This window comes from Pteropus medius, unplaced genomic scaffold (genome assembly GCF_902729225.1).
Source record: "Pteropus medius unplaced genomic scaffold, Ma_sr-lr_union100, whole genome shotgun sequence".
NCBI lineage: Eukaryota > Metazoa > Chordata > Mammalia > Chiroptera > Pteropodidae > Pteropus > Pteropus medius.
The window spans coordinates 35,354,699-35,371,408 of NW_024344378.1; the positions used below are offsets into that span (position 1 = coordinate 35,354,699).

The following is a 16,710-nucleotide window of genomic DNA, read 5'->3' on the forward strand; positions in this document are numbered from 1 at the left end:
AAAGGAACTAAACTCATGGACCTTGGACTTAAAGAGGATTTTATGAATTTGACCTCAAAGACAAGGGAAGTAAAAGCAAAAATAAATGAATGGATCTACATCAAACTAAAAAGCTTCTGCAGAGCAAAAGGAACCATCAACAAGGCAAAGAGACAACTATCTGAATGGAAAAATACATTTGCAAGCAATTCTTCCACTAAGGGCCTAATATCTAAAATATATAAAGAACTCTTACAACTCAACAACAAAAAAAACAAACAATCCAATTAAAAAATGGGCAGAGGACCTGAAGAGACACTTCTCCCAAGAAGACATACAAATGACCAACAAACATATGAAAAGATGTTCAACATCACTAGCTATTAGAGAAATGCAAATAAAACCACAATGAGATACCATCTCACACCTGTTAGAATGGCTATCATCAACAGGACAAGTAATAACAAATGTTGGAGAGGATGCAGAGAAAAAGGAACCCTCATACACTGCTGGTGGGACTGCGAATTAGTACAGCCACTATGGAAAACAGTATGGAGGTTCCTCAAAAAACTAAGAATTGTTCATAGCAGGATTATTCACGGTGACCAGGACATAAAGCAACCGAAGTGTCTTACAATAGATAACTGGATAAAGAAGCTGTGGTACATATATATAATGGAATACTACTCAGCTATAAGAAGAGATGAAAAACTGCCATCTGTGACAACATGGATGGATCTCGAGATAATCATGCTAAGTGAAATGAGCCAGACAGAAAAAGTTGAAAACCACATGATATCACTTATATGTAGGACATAAATCTAAAAGCAACAAACATGACAACAGAGACTCAGGGACATGGACAATAGACTAGTGGTTATCAGAGGGTGGGGGTAATGGGGAGGTAGATTGGGTAAAGGGTCAAATATGTGGTGACAGAAAGAAATTTAACTATGGGTGGCGAACACACAATGCAATATATATATGACTTACTGTTGAATTGTACACGAAACTACTGGAATTTGTTAACCAATGTCACCATAATAAAAAAATTAAATTAAAAAATATAAGGAAAACATAGGACACCACCCCAAAAATACAGAGTTCATTACACTGAATAGAAATACAGTTAAGTTTAAGAGGCTATAGCTATAAGAGATACATCTATCATTTATCTATTAATTTATGCAAAGTATATAGGCTTTTTATAGTTCCTTAATTTTTTTAGGTAAGGATCATAAAAATAACTACCAGGTACTGCAAAATACACCACTTCATGCTGTTCTAAACAGCCTTTTTAGATTTCCCACTGACTTTACTGATGACATGGTTACCACGTGCAAAATATTTATATACTTCATGCTGTTGATGATAGTGTAAGATTCTACAAGTATAAGATTACACATTACTGAGAATGAAAGAAGCACACAAAGATTAGAGACCAGTATTCTGATGAATATAGATATAAAAATCCTTAAAAAATACTAGCAAATCAAATACAACAATATGTTTAAAAAATAATATATCACAAACAATTGAAGTTCATTCTAGGAGTACAGAGTTCAACATATGCAAAATGATCAATATGATACACCAAATTAACAAAATAAAAGATAAAAGTCACATGATCATACCAATAGATGAAGAAAAGCATTTGACAAGATACAATATCCATTTATGATTAAAACATTCAATAAAATGGGTATAGAAGGAAAGTCCTTCAACATAATAAAGGCCATATATGATGAACTCTCAGCTATTATACTCAATGGTGAAAAACTGAAAGCTATTCCTCTAAGATCAGGAGCAAGACAAGGATGCCCACTCTCACCATTGTTATTCAACATAGTACTGGAAGTCCTACCAGAGCAATTAGGCAAGAGAAAGAAATAAAAGACATGCGAATTGGGAATGAAGAAGTAAAACTGCCACTTTTTGCAGGCGACATGATTCTTTATATAGAAATCCTAAAGAATTCACCAAAAAAAACTATTAGAAACAATAAATAAATGCAGTAGTTACAGGACACAAAATCAATGAACAAAAATCCATTGTCATTCCCTTTTCAACAAGGAAGCCAGAAACAATGGAGAAAAGAAAGCCTCTTCAAAAACGATTTTGGGAAATAAGAAAGCCACGTGAAATAGAATAAAACTAAATTGCTATTTGATACCACACAAAAATTAACTTAAAATAGGTCAAAAACATAAATATAAGACCTGAAACAATATAATACATACAAGAGAACATAGGTAGTAAACTTATAGGCCTTGGTCTCAGAAAGGATTTTATGAATTTGAACCCAAAGACAAGGGAAGTAAAAGCGAAAATAAATGAATGGGTCTACACCAAACTAAAAAGCTTTTGCAGGCAAAAGGAACCATCAACAAAACAAAAAGGCAACCAACCTAATGGGAAAAGATATTTACAAAGAGTACCTCCAATAAGGGGCTAATATTCAAAATATATACAGAACTCATACAACTCAACAACAAAAAAAAACACAAACTATCCAATTAAAGAATGGGCAGAGGACCAAAACAAACAGTTTTCCCAAGAAGGCATACAAATGGCCTACAAACATGAAAAGATGCTCAACTTCACTGGCTATAAAGAAAATGCAAATCAAAACCACAATGAGATACCACCTCACACCTAGGAGAATGACTATTATCAGTAAGACAAAAATTAACAACTGCTGGAAGGATGTGGAGAAAAAGAATCCCTTATACACTGCTGGCAGGAATGTAAATTGGTATAGCCACTTTGGAAAACAGTATGGAAGTTCCTCGAACAATAAAGAATAGAACTATGATATGACCCAGAAATGCCTCTTCTGGGTATCTACCCAAAAAACTTGAAAACATTTATTTGTAAGGATATATGTACCCCTATGTTCACTGCAGCATTATACATAGTTACCAAAACATGGAAACAAACTGTCTTTCAATGAATGACTGGATAAAGAAAACATGGTACCCACATACAAGGGAATACTACTCAAACATAAGAAAAAAATATTGCCACTTGCGACAACATGGATGGATCTTGAGAGTATCATATTAAGCTAAATAAGTCAGATGGAAAAGGATAAGAACCATACAATTTTACTCATATGTGGGATATAAAACAGAAAGCAACAAATGAACAAATAAACTCATAGACACAGACGACAGTATGGTGGTTACCAGAGGGAATAGGAGGCAGGGGGAAGATGAAGAGGCTTCAGGGGGGTCAAATTTATGGTGACAGAGGGAGACTAGACTTTGGGTGTTGAGCATACAATGTAATATACACATAATGTATTATAGAACTGTACACTGGCAACTTATGTTGTTAACTAAAGTCACCCCAATGAACTTAATAAAAATTAAAAAAGAAGCTAGTCTATTTAAATATATTTTCTATTTAAATATAGGTAATTAAATATAATTATCTTAAATATAAATTAAATATAGTATTTCTATTGTTTTATAAGATATAAACATAAAAAATTCCTATAGCAAATTTTCTACTGCTAGAATACAGTCCAGACACTCTGAGAAGCAGAAAATTTCCCAGTATCAAAGGAAGAATGTAAACATTTGAAATATTGTGGAAAAATCAAAAGACCTAAAAATAACTAAGAAATAAAGATGAGATAACTAGTTCCTTTAAAGAAAAGTGAGAAGGTACTTAGGGAGTTGAAAGAAGGCTTATTTAGATCCTCTTAATGAGTATTACAGATTGTATAAACTGTGAGAATATGGATTCCAAGTTTATCAAACTCTTCCCACCATATCTACTAGGCATTGGCTATCACCTCCATTTCCAAACCTCTCAAATAAGAAGAAAAGGCCATGCAGGAAACCCCTGCCCAACTATGAAGACAAATGGAAAAACGGAAGACCTTGCTTCTGCTTTCCACATCAACCATCAGCCATTTCAGAGAGCAATGGAAGCTGAAAGTAGAAACAACTGTAAGTAGAAACCTTGAGCCTCCAAATTTGGGGTAAAGAGGGAGGAGGAAGGAATAGTCACATATGCCAGCTTATTTCAGTCTGTGCTTCCTGAAACTTGACTAGTAACTAGATCCAGAAACCTACCAATCAACCAGGCTGGAGATATATTTGAGAACTCTCAATTTGCTCAAACCTACTTGAACATATATTTTTCTATCCCCCCAAATAACTATCAACAAGAGGCTTTTGATGGTATGTGTACTAGGAATCTATGAGTTTATATACATGTAATAAATGAGATTTAATATATATAACTAGGCCAAAATTATCAAAGATAATTGCCAATAATTATTTTATCTTAAAAAAATAATTCCTTTAGTCATGTTCTAAAATTGCCTAACAGTGATAACTTTACAACTCTATGAAGTACTGAAAAATACTGAATTGTACACTTTAAATGGGTGAGTTTTATGATATGTGAATTACATGTCAATAAAACTGCTATAACATTTTTGAAAAGAAAAACATATTGGTCAGCATACCCTTATGTCTCTCAAGCTACAATAATTTGCTCAGCAAATTCATAGGTACCTTCTACATTTTACTACTTTAGATTATAAGAACTATATTAAGCTTTATAAAACTACCCTGAGCACATAAGATGCACAAAAAAAAAATAAGTAATAAATTGTCATTAATTTAATACTTTGTAAAATACAGTAATACAAATCATAGTATTCTACTAAAATTTAAGAAAATACAGTTGACCTTTGAACAACAAGGGTTTGAACTGCGTGGGTCGGTCCACTTATATGAGGATTTGTTTCGATAAACACTGTAAATGTATTTTCTCTTATTTTTGAAAGTAACATTTTCTTTCCTCTAGCTTACTTTATTGTAAGAATACAGTATATAACACATATACCATACAAAATATGTGTTAATCAACTGTTTATATTATCAGTAAGGCTTCTGGTCAACAGAAGACTTTTAGTAGTTAAGTTCTGGGGAGTCAAATGTTAATAGTCAAATTTCTGACTGTGGGGCATGGGGTGAGGGCGCAGTCGGCACTCCTGATCCCCACTATTCAAGGGTCAACTCTATTTGTTTTCATGATCTTGTGGGCTAAACATGTATAAGTTTTCCATCTTCTATTTATTTCATTATATAATCAAAAAGATAAAAACAGAAAGATGATTGCAGAACTCTCTAGCAACATCAAAGCTAAATAAGCTGCATGGTGTAAGTTTTGTGCAACTTCTTCCAGAGCTGACAAAGAAGGAATAGGAAATCCCCTAAGGCAACTGTTGGTATTGCTGAGCCACTCTATATATGTATACTTTTTATTCCAACTCCTTTTCTCCTGTTCTAGTTCCATTTTCCTCACCTCATTTTCTCATCTCAGTAGCACTAATATTTCCAGTTATGTTCAAGAGTATTAGAGTTTGCGAAGCATTCTCACATGACATAACCTGCATTTCACAACTCTATGGGGTATAAGCTTCAATTATAGAAAAAGTAGAGCTCAGAAAGGTTGAGTTAGTTCACAAAATTTGGTTACCATTACGAATATGAAAAGGATAGTTGTATATATACAATCGACCATTTTCTTCTGCATGTGCCTTATATCTCCCTCCCCCTTTGCAAATTTAGATCTTTGAATTCTCCCCTTTTCAGTCATCATCTCAGTTTGTCCCTAGGTATGCTGAACGTTCATTACTATCTTGCTATAGCAATTCTCTTATTATTTTAGCTTATAATGCCCTGTTCTTAGTAAGGATTGCACTCCTCTGCTTCTATTTGCCTGATAGTCACTTTACTCCTAATAATGTATTTTTGTTTTGTTTTGTCATTTTGTTTTAGATGAGCTGACACCTTTCAGTATTTCCTGTAGTGTAGGCCTTGTAGTGGAGAATTCTCTCAATTTTTGTATGTCTGAAAAGGTCTTAATTTCTCCTTCATATCTAAAGGAGAGCTTAGCTGGATACATTATTCTAGGCTGTTACTTTCTAGTTACTTTCACTTAATAGTTTAAATATTTGATTCCATTCCTTTCTGGCTTGTAAGGTTTGCGCTGAGAAGTCCAAAGATAATCTAATGGGTTTTCCTTTATAAGTTACCATCTTCTTTTCCCTGGCTGCACTGAGAATTCTGTCTTTGTTGTTGATTTTTGATAACTTTAATACAATGTTTCTTGGTGAACGCCTTTTTGGGTTGAGATAATTGGGTGTTCTATTGACTTCTTGAATTCCAAGCTCCAGCTCATTCCTTAGATTTGGGAAATTCTCGTCCACTATTTGTCTGAAAATGCTTTTTGTCCCTGCTCCCTTTCCTCACCTTTGGTAATGCCCATTATTTTTGTTTCCCCTCCTGATAGTATCAGCTAGTTCTTGTATTTCTCTTTCATTATTTTTCATTCTTCGGTTTCTCTCTTCTTCTTTCTGATTTATTTCTAGATTTGTCTTCAATATCACTGATCCTTTCCTTAATTTGGTTGACTCTATTTTCCAAGCTTGCTATTTTATTTTTCAACTCTTGCAGTGTGTCTTTCATCTCCAGAAGTTCTATTTGGTTCCTTTTGAGAATTTCAATCTCCTTGCTCTGCTCATCTAGTTGTTTATTTCAATTCCTGAAATTGTTGATTTGAGTTGTTTTGGATCTCACTGAGTTTTTTCAGAAGTACCATCTTGAATTCTCTGTCATTTAAGTCACATATATCTATGTCTGTAAGCTTATTTTCTGGAGATTTTTCTCTTTCTTTCTGAGATGTCTTGTCACCTTGGTTGTTCATGGTGTTAAATGGACTAGTTCTCCGCCTGGGTATTAATGGAAATGTATTCTGTTGTATTCCCAGAAAGATTTATCATATAAAGGTCTCTCTTTAGCCTGCTACAAAGAAGGCGCTTTTCTTTTAGTTTCCAGTAGGTGGCGTCAAAGCCTCTTGGATCTCTGCTTTACATAAAGCCTAAATGTCTTTTTTATTTTCTTGTAGATATTTAATCACACTTGCTACTCTGTTTCAGTCCCTGTCAGTGTTAGCAACAGTTTTGGTAGCAGTTGCTCAGATTCCCCTGGGGCTCTGCGGTGATCGGTCTCATCAGCTCAAGGGTATGAGGGGAGGGGCCCTCTGGGTTGGGAGTTGGGGGCTGTGGCTCAGCCTCGGTTTTGCAACCTTGGCTGGTAAAAATCAACTGTTGTTTCTCTGCGGTCCCATCCCGCTTCTCTGCTTTCTGCCCTGATGACTGGGCCCTGGTGCCGGCTGCTAGAAGTTCCAGCACTTCCAGGCAGGCTGATCAAGGAAGTCGTCGTACCTTCTCCCCTCCCCCTCCTCCTGGAGGGAGTTCCAGAGGCTGAGAGAGGTAACTTCAGTCTCAGCAACTTTTGCTCAAATTCCCCTGGGGCTCCGCGGTGATCGTTCTCGAGGGTATGGGGGGAGGGGCTCTCTGGATTGGGAGGCTGGGGGCTGCTTTTGCTCAGCCTCGGTTTTGGAACCTGGGCCAGTGAAAATCAACTACTGTTTCTGCTATTCCGTCTGGGCCCTGGTGCTGGCTGCTAGAAGTTTCAGCACTTCCAGGCAGGCTGATCAGGGAAGTCACTGCACCTTCATCCCTCCCCCTCCTCCTCCAAGGAGCTCCGGCAGCTGCGAAAGGCAGCTTCTTTATTACTCCTAGTCCACCGCCCAACAACCCTGGGGTTCTGACCTGTGGTACCTCTTATGTGCAGATCCCACACTCAGACGTGCTAGTGTGCAGTTTGGGTGGTTTTTGTTCAGTTTTAGATGTTCAGCTTATTGTTGTTTCAAAGGGAGAGATCTGAGGACATCTCTTACTCCGCCGTGTTTCCCAGAATCGCCAAGTTCACAAAATTTGGAAACAATCAAGGTAAAAGCCAAGTCTTTTGACCTCAAACTTACTGTTCTTTCTATATTAGCATGGACGTCCGTCAAGTTTATTTAGAAGACCAAAAACGGTTGTTGATTGCAAGCAAGTCCTTGATTTTTAAATTTAAATTATGTGCTAGTAATCCAAACTACATTTTAAAATTTTATTTTAAATTATTTCTTCTCTTATCCAAATTCTTTCTGTATACTCGACTTTTCAAAATAATCATGCTGTTTGCTCAGTTATTCTACCCCTTTCTAAACCATTTTTTTAAATTAAGCACTTAATTATCTAGATATCTAACACCATCCTCAGCAACCTCTGTTAATTCTTCAATGTCACTTTATTGAAGAATAATGATTTGCTCCAAATTAAACAGCAATCAGTAGCAAAGTTAATTGGAATCTAGGTATCTTACATTATAATGGAAATCTGTACAAAGCAAAATTGATCATAATTTGTGAAATAATTTAAGCAACATGCTGATCTGAATCAGAAACATACACGTGTGTGTGACTAAAAGACAAGGAAGGCAGGAAGGAAGGAAGAAAGGCAGGCAGGCAGGCAAGAAGAAAGGAAGGTAGAAGTAGGGAAGGAAAGGAAAAGAGAAAGAGCAACTTTTCTGTTTTTTTTATACAACTGAAGTATAGGAGAATCCTTAATACCCAGGGGAACCATCAATTTAGTATTACCTGAGGATGCTCACAGGGAAGCCACAATTCTCTATTAAAGAAACTTGATGCACAGTCAATGAGTCAAAGGAAGACAACTGAGGAAAAGAACAAGCTTAAACTTGAGCCCCTTCTTTTCTGTTCTCAAAAGCCCTATCTACATACAAAAAGCTATAGCTTCTATTTAACAAACATATCACTGAATTCCAACATAATCTACACAACAAAAATGTCTGGGAGTTGAGCCTATTAATGTGCATTTTAACAAGCCTATGGGTTATTCTTAAACTCTGTCAAGTTTGAAACTCTTACCCCATTCACAAACCTTCTTCAATAGTTACACAGTCAAGCTGCTTACTTAATTAAATTGTCTGCTCAGTCAAAGGCCCTGAAATGGCAAATAGTGCTGCAAGTAATAATATTAAGAGAGAAATGCTGTGTCCTTACATAGATCAGTTTGCCCTCTAACTATGAAACTTACTGGTATTTTTTAAAACACTTGAATTTAAAGCTCACAGGTAGGGGATGAAGGAGTGGAAAAGGAGATAGAGAGGAAGTTAATCAAAGAAAATATACTCCCTGATCAAAATGAAAAAAGGAAAAAAATCCCAGTGAATTAGGAAAAAAGAACATCTGTAAATTAATACAGTATTAAGTACTAGTATACATATTTTCATTCAATTATAATAGATTGGTCGTTAACGTTTCATATATCACTTATGAAACTGGTTATGAAGAGCAAAAGTATTAATAAGTTTTCTTTAATAAAGCAGAGAAAGATTAGAAAAAACACATATATGCTGTTTTTATAATACTAGGTTACTTTTATGTAAAGACTTTTAAAAAGCTACCCTCGTGAATTAAGAATAAAAGACAGATTTTTAGGAAAAAATTACCATTTGGTGCAGTGGGAGGTGACCAGGTGCCATAATATTTTGGCAAATATTTTCGTAGCTCCAAAAGAACACCATCAGTACAATCAGCAGCATAAACCTGAAACAGAGAAATATAACACTTGCATATTAGTTTCTTATAATGCTTTATAATTGCCCTATATATTTATCAAATAAAACACTACTACTGAATCATAATTCATCTGGTATGAGTTTCGATCGGAAGTAAATAGAGAATAAGTATAAAAAGAGTACTATGTGTCTCCAATGAAAAATGATGTATTGTTTAGAGAATCTCAACTATCTAATTCTAGCCTTTCATTGTCCTTGAACTATTTTACAACTAAGCAAGCTGTAGCTTAGTGAATACAAAATATTCTTGTCCATATACATGCAAATAGATTCCAGCCAGAGAAGGTTCAATTGACTTCCCTCCACCCTCTATGGAAAGTGGGAGTTTAGTGCCCACATGTAAATTCATTTCATCTTCCTTTTATTTCATATAAATTTGTGCTTCTTAGATTTCTTTTTCAAACTAGTTTTGCCTGGTTCCCTCATTCAATAATGAGTTTAACCAAATATAAAAGGGAGTTGTGATTTTACTCTTAAAAAAAATTACCCTTTACCTCAATATAAGTCTAATTATTGCTCATTTAATTCCTTGATTTACAACCAGTAATAATTTTAGGAAATACGAGAAATGTCCAGATACCTTGGAACGAGAGCTTTAATTTTTTTCTTAAAAAAACTTGTAAGACATTGTATTAACTCTTTCAAATATGGTCTACCTAATTATCCAAAACCATTAAAATTCACTAGTGTAAAATGCTTATGAAATCTTAGTATTAGAATTCTCATTATATATGTGAAGCCATATTCATGTTGAGTAGTTACACACAGCCTAATTCTACAGAATAAACTCAAGCTTGGCAGAGACTCACCAAATATCTATGTGCTACATTGTATTTCCCATCCTCCCTTGTTGAAATGTGAACAGAAGTGATAGTAGTCACTTCCAGGCCAAGGTGATTAAGAGCAGGGTGTACTTTATTATCCTTCTGTTCTTGGCACAATGACAATGAAGACAGAGTGTTCATGATGACGTAACAAGATGGAGGAACCAAGTATATCTCTATGTTCTAACCTAAAGAAGCTCATCATACATTTACAAGTAAAAAAAGATAAAAGAACTAGAAGAGCAGAGGTAAACTTTCTTCTTTTTAAAAAGTTTTTAAAGTAGTAGAACTGGTATTTACTACAACATGCCAAACAAGATAACCTGGAAATGAAGGATAAAATGTAATGAACATTTTTTTTAAATGCACATTTGAGCTCCCAAAGGAAAAAAGGAAATTCATAGGGATCTAAAATAAAGAGGAAACTAAAAGCCTTAAGCTAAGCGGTGATGTTTGGGTTTCAGAGGTCCACTCTGAAGACTTGAACCAAAAGATCTCTGAACTTAGGGATCAGGCATAGATGAAGACAGAATTATTCTACTAAAATAAGAAGAGCAAAAAATAAAAGTTTAAATACTGAACATGTAAAAATCTTGGCATCTTTTACTCTTCCCTGACCACTACACTGCAAGAAAGCTGATGGCCAAGCTGACTGAGAAGCGGCAGCAAATAAACAATATCAGGAATAAAAAGGGAGTCACAACTAGATACGGCAGAGATTTTTAAAAATACTATAAAAAAAGTTGCCAAGTGGGCAATTTCATATAAAAATATTATCTAACTATATTTTGCTATCACATGAATGAATAAAAAAATCAAGACATTTAAGTAACTGGTTAAAGAATCACTGATGAAAAATATATCCCTTTTCAGGAAAAAATGAAAGAGGAAAGAAGGATGAAAAGAAGAAAAGGCGGAAAGAGAAATGGAGATAGGAAACAGGCTGCTCTGATGAATTTATAGTTCGATCGAGGTTTTAAGGAACAAAATTTTTATGTAATACAAATTCTCCCACATAATAGAAAAAGAAATGCTCCTCAACTCATTTTATAAAACTAAAATAAACTTGATATCAAAATCAGACAAGAAAAATATGTGAAGAAAATAATAGTTCAATATCACTTATGAGCATAACTGGTAAAAATCTGAAATAAAACACTAGCAAACAAAATGAGTAATGAAACAGTAATGAAAAACAGTAATGAAAGCTATTAATTTTTTTTAAATGTCCAAGTAGGTTTTATCCAAAAATGAAAGGTGATATAATATTAGAAATCTATTACAGCATTTACCACATTAACAGATTAAAGGGGAAAACTCATATGATCATTTCAGGAGACACAAAAAAGATAGCTGAAAAATATTCAATACCTATTCATATTTTAAATTGTTTCCTGAAACAAAAATAGAAAGGATGCTATATATCTTCCCTTTTCCACTTCCACAATTTTCTACTGAAGAACCTGACTTTAACTGCATCAGTGGGGTCCCCTGACCTCTTGTCATTGTGTCTTACTGGTACAACTGACTGGAGGGTAGAAGAGCTGAGGTCAGGTTATTTACATCTCTGGTTCTTTCCTTATCAGTTCATATCTTCTCATAAAGCTGGGTTCCAGTAACGACTCCCTCTTCTTTGCCCTTTCAGGCCCAGGGATGGCATAACATTATCTCTAACAGATGGCCTTAAACTCTGACCACACCTTTGTAAACAATCCCTTTATTAAACTGACAGTGTATCATTTGTTTCTTGACAGAACCTTGACTCACACAAAAGGCAATTCCCTTAACCTGGGAAGAAGTACCTTAGAAAGTCACACTTTAATGGAGAAATGTTAGAAGCATAAACTCATAATTTATATTAGAAGCATAAAGTCATACTTTAATGGGGAAATGTTAGAAGCACTTCTGTTACATGAGAGAAAGATGCCCCCAGCATTGCTTCTACTTAGCACTGGTTTGGAAGTCTCTGACAGTATATGGATTCCAAAGGGACAAACCAAACTTCCAAACCCAGAAGATATAACTATTTATAGAGAAAACAATTAGAATGTTAGAGAATCTCAGATAAATATGAGTTAAAAATAGTTCAGCAAGATTACTAGATATAAGAACATTAGACAAATATCTATTTCATTCTTATATATTAGCTATCATTGGAAAACAATTTTAAAAATATTTACAATTGAAACAAAAAAATAAGATACCTAGAAAAATAACTAACTAATTATGTATAAGACTTTTAAAGAGTAAATATGAAATACTTTTTTCAAAAAAAGAGACAGTGTATAGCAGTTAAAAGCATATATTCTAGAGTCAGACTGCCTACATTCAAATCCTGGGACCACCATTCACTTTTGTATGTTCATGGTCAAATGACTTAAACTAATTATGGCTTAGTGTACACAAATATAAAATGAAGATAATAACAGTACTCAGCTCACAGTTGTAAAGATTAAATGATTTTTATATTGGTAAAGCATTTATAGCAGTACTTGTTTTTTTTGCATTAGCTTGTATTTTTTACTTGTATCTAAACTTAAGAGCTAATGGCATAAAATTCTTAGAAAAAAACATAAGCATAAATCTCATGGACTTTAGATCTACCAAGTGACAAAAGAAAAAACTAAACTTCAAAATTTGAAAACATTTGTGCTTCAAAGGACACTACTAAGAAAAAAAACAACCCAAAGAATGAGAGAAAATATTTGCAAATCAAATATTTGATATGGGACTTGTATCTAGAATATGTAAAGAACTCCTACAATAAAAAAGATAACCCAATGAAGAAATGAGCAAAGGATCTGAATTGACATTATTCCAGAGAAGAGATACACATAGCCAGTAAGTATATAAAAAGATGTTTAACATCATTAGTCATTAGGGAAATGCAAATCAAAATAAACCACAATGAAGTAACACTTAACACTCACTTAGATGGCCATTAAGAAAAAAAAATACTAACAAGTGTTGGTGAGAATGTGGAGAAACTGAAAGCCTCATACATTGCTGATGGAAATGTAAAATGGTGTAGCGACTTTGAGGAAACAGTTTGACTGTTCCTCAAAAAGGTGTATAACCCAGCAATTCCACTCCTAGGCATATACCCAAAATGAACTGGAAACAGATATTCCAACAAATACTTGTACATGAATATTCACAGAAGCTCTATTTACAGAAGTCAAAAGGTGGAAACAACTCAAATGTCCATCAACAGATGAAAAGATAAACAAAACGTGGTATGTAAGTATAATAGACTATTCCTCAGCCATAAAAAAGGAACAAAGTACAAACGCACACTACAAAGTACAAATGCATGCTAAAAAGAAGCTAGATGCAAAAGGTCATATATCATATAATTCCATTTATATGAAATACTAAAAAGGTAAATCCATAGAAAGCAGACAGGTGATTGCCAGGGATGGGGTAGGAAGGATAGGGCATCATGCCTTAAGCGATAGTGTTTTATTTTGGGGTGATAAATATATTTTCTAACTAGACAGAGGTGGTGGTTGCAAAACAGTGTGAATGTACTAAAAAGTGTTCCTAGTCATGTGGTTTATTAGATGTTAAGTCTGACCCTTTCTCCCCCTCTGTGGAGATTCGCAATGCACATTAACACTAGGCTCTAAGAAATTCTGTAGTAAAAACTTATTTAAACTCAGCATTTATGAGAAATACAAATAGTCTCTCAGTTAGGTGTTTTTCAAAATATAGGTCACAACCCATTAATTAAAATCAATTTAGTGGATCAGAACAGAAAATACCAGGCTGCACCAGTAAAGATAAGCATTGCATCTCATGAAAGCTTTTGTTTCAGTCGCACACACATTATACTGACATGCTGTCAAATATATTTCTGACTGAGTCACCACCAGAAAACTGAAAAACACTTTGAATACAAAAAAACAAATCTTACCTCACTTACCATATTATAGAATTCTAGCTCTCTCGGACCCCTTGGAGGTGGCTGTAACTGTTTCAAAACTGTGCCATCTGGATGTTGCAATATACCTATAGAACAAAAATTGGATTATTAATGCTTTAATAATAGTGTACCTTGCATCCTAGGATAGATTTAGATTTGTTCCTGAAGTTACAGATAAACCACTTTCATCAATTTAAGGGTTTCCTTTTACTTATTTCAGAAATTTTAACATTCAACCAACATGTTTCAGGGCTTGTTATATGCAAAGCACCAGAATACAAATTCTAAATAGCTTGGTTTTATTGTCTCCAACTACTATTTCTTGTATAACCCCTCAGACTTTCTAATAAATAGAACATATGTGTACATTTTTATAGAGACTCTTCAGTAATAGACTTTCCAGGAGATATTAATTTAAACAAGAAGCAAGTTAAAAGCAATAATAAAAATTGATCCCACTTTTATAAAGAAAAAAATGTTAATGGTGGTCTTATATTAATTTTCTACTTGGTTATTTTTTATGTTTCTCTCATCTGTTATAAAAAAGCAAATTATAATTTTCATTATAAATTTTTTTTCCTGATTCAGATGCACTATGTACAGTTGTAGCGATAGAATGAGGGCACCTAGCCAATAGGAAAAGTGGGGGTACCAAGCGTGAAGCAGGACGAGATACCTTTTTATAATCTGCCTACTCAAAGGAGCCTTTTTCTCAAGTCATCATATGTACTAGCACTGGCCCTATCCCTATACCATGAAGACTCATTCCCAAAAATGTATGTTAAAACCTTAAATTTTCATATACTGAGTTTTTACAAAATCATGCTAGTTAGAACAGGGTTCAAATAAAGCTATTTACGGGAGGATGAAGTGGGTAAAGGGGATCAAATATATGGTAACTCAAGGAAACTGGACTTTGGGTGGTAAACACACAATAGAATATACAGATGTCAAATTATAATGTACACCTGAAAATTATATAATGGTATTAACCAATGTTACCCCAATAAACAATAAAAGAAAGAAAGAAAGAAAGAAAGAAAGAAAGAAAGAAAGAAAGAAAGAAAGAAAGAAAGAAAGAAAGAAAGAAAGAAATTAAGCTATTTACAACTTTGATAAAACATGCATGCCACTTGTTTCTATACTCCTTTGGCAAGTGTTAAAAATTTTTAATCATAATAAAAATATAAAATTTAATCAACAGAAGCAGAAAGTCTAAATTTAAGAGCTACAGTTACTGAGTTATTTAAGACTTAGATATAGTATATAAATATTAATCCACATAGATAAGATTGGTTGATAAGCAGTCAAAAGATTTTGGGGATTTAAAAAGTATTCTAAATATAACTAAAAATTACTTTAGAGATATTTTATTCCTGAAGGTTGGGATGTTGAACAAGAAAGGCCTTCACACCTGAGACATTTTCTGGGAGCTAATGAAGAATGGTAGATGCAAAGAAGCCTTGATAAACTAAATTCCAGAAGGTGTGGAACATGGAACATTCATAAATAAGGAGAGAACCATGGCAGGGCAGGCACCTAGTCTAGATACAGGTGAACCTACCATTAGACAAATACATTTTAGTGGGCAAGAAAAACTCAGCTTGACTGTAGACAACAGTGTTGGGTAGCATGCTGGATTAGAGACAACAGTACTAACACAAAAACAGATTGCTTGTTCCAGCAATTCTCTCACACTATTCCCTGCAACATGCCCCATCTAAGTTTTTAGAAAAAGTAGCCATGAAAGAGAAGATGGTAATCCCAGGCATTCTCCCTGTGAATGAGTTTCAGGATCCAAAAATAAACCAGTAATATCTTAAACGGCAGCCAAATTCCTCCCAGCTGAAAAACTGTTGAGATACACACACACACGCGCGCGCGCAAAGCACTTTGGAAGACTGAGCCAATAACAGATGTACTGAATCTAAGACTGTAGCTCAGCAATAGCTCAACTAAATTCTAGAAGGAATATTACTTATCAGCCTCTAACTCTAACAGAGGAAAGGGCTTAGATTCCATGTGGATCAAAACAAAGCTAAACATAGTGCACTTCATTCTCCACTGTTTAAATAAAATGTGAAAAATCCAATTAAAAATTACAAAACACATCAAAAAAATCAACAAAATGTGATGCATAATCAAGAGAAAACAGTTAATAGAAGCTAACAGATGATTTGTAAGTAACAGATGGTTACAAGTAATTGCAAGTAGCAAACAAGGATGTTAAAACAATTATAAAAATGCTAAAGAAATTATAGGAAAAAAATAGATATAAATGCTGAATTGATGAGGTATTTTAGGAGAGAAACAGAAATTCTAAAAAAGACCTAAAGCAGAACATTAAACAGGAATACTGAAAAAAATTATTTGGCCAATCGGCTCCACTCTAAACATAAGATTACAACAGAGGAACTTCGCACTCGTCATACACTGAAGGTGGATTAAGTCTGCTCAAGCTTCT

General features: G+C 34.3%; 1 protein-coding gene across 2 annotated transcripts in view; it reads right to left on the reverse strand.

Annotated features, from left to right (window-relative positions):
• IPMK (inositol polyphosphate multikinase) overlaps positions 1–16,710 on the reverse strand; it is a 46,505-nt gene that overhangs the window by 17,303 nt on the left and 12,492 nt on the right. Inside the window, exons 2-3 of one of the 2 annotated variants that reach the window (XM_039871833.1) lie at positions 14,247–14,332; positions 9,369–9,465 (exon numbers count right to left, since the gene is read on the reverse strand). In XM_039871833.1, coding sequence (XP_039727767.1) covers positions 9,369–9,465; positions 14,247–14,332 — 183 coding nt within the window. Of the gene's footprint in view, positions 1–9,368; positions 9,466–14,237; positions 14,333–16,710 lie in introns of both variants that reach the window. The other variant, XM_039871832.1, reaches the window with a different exon arrangement.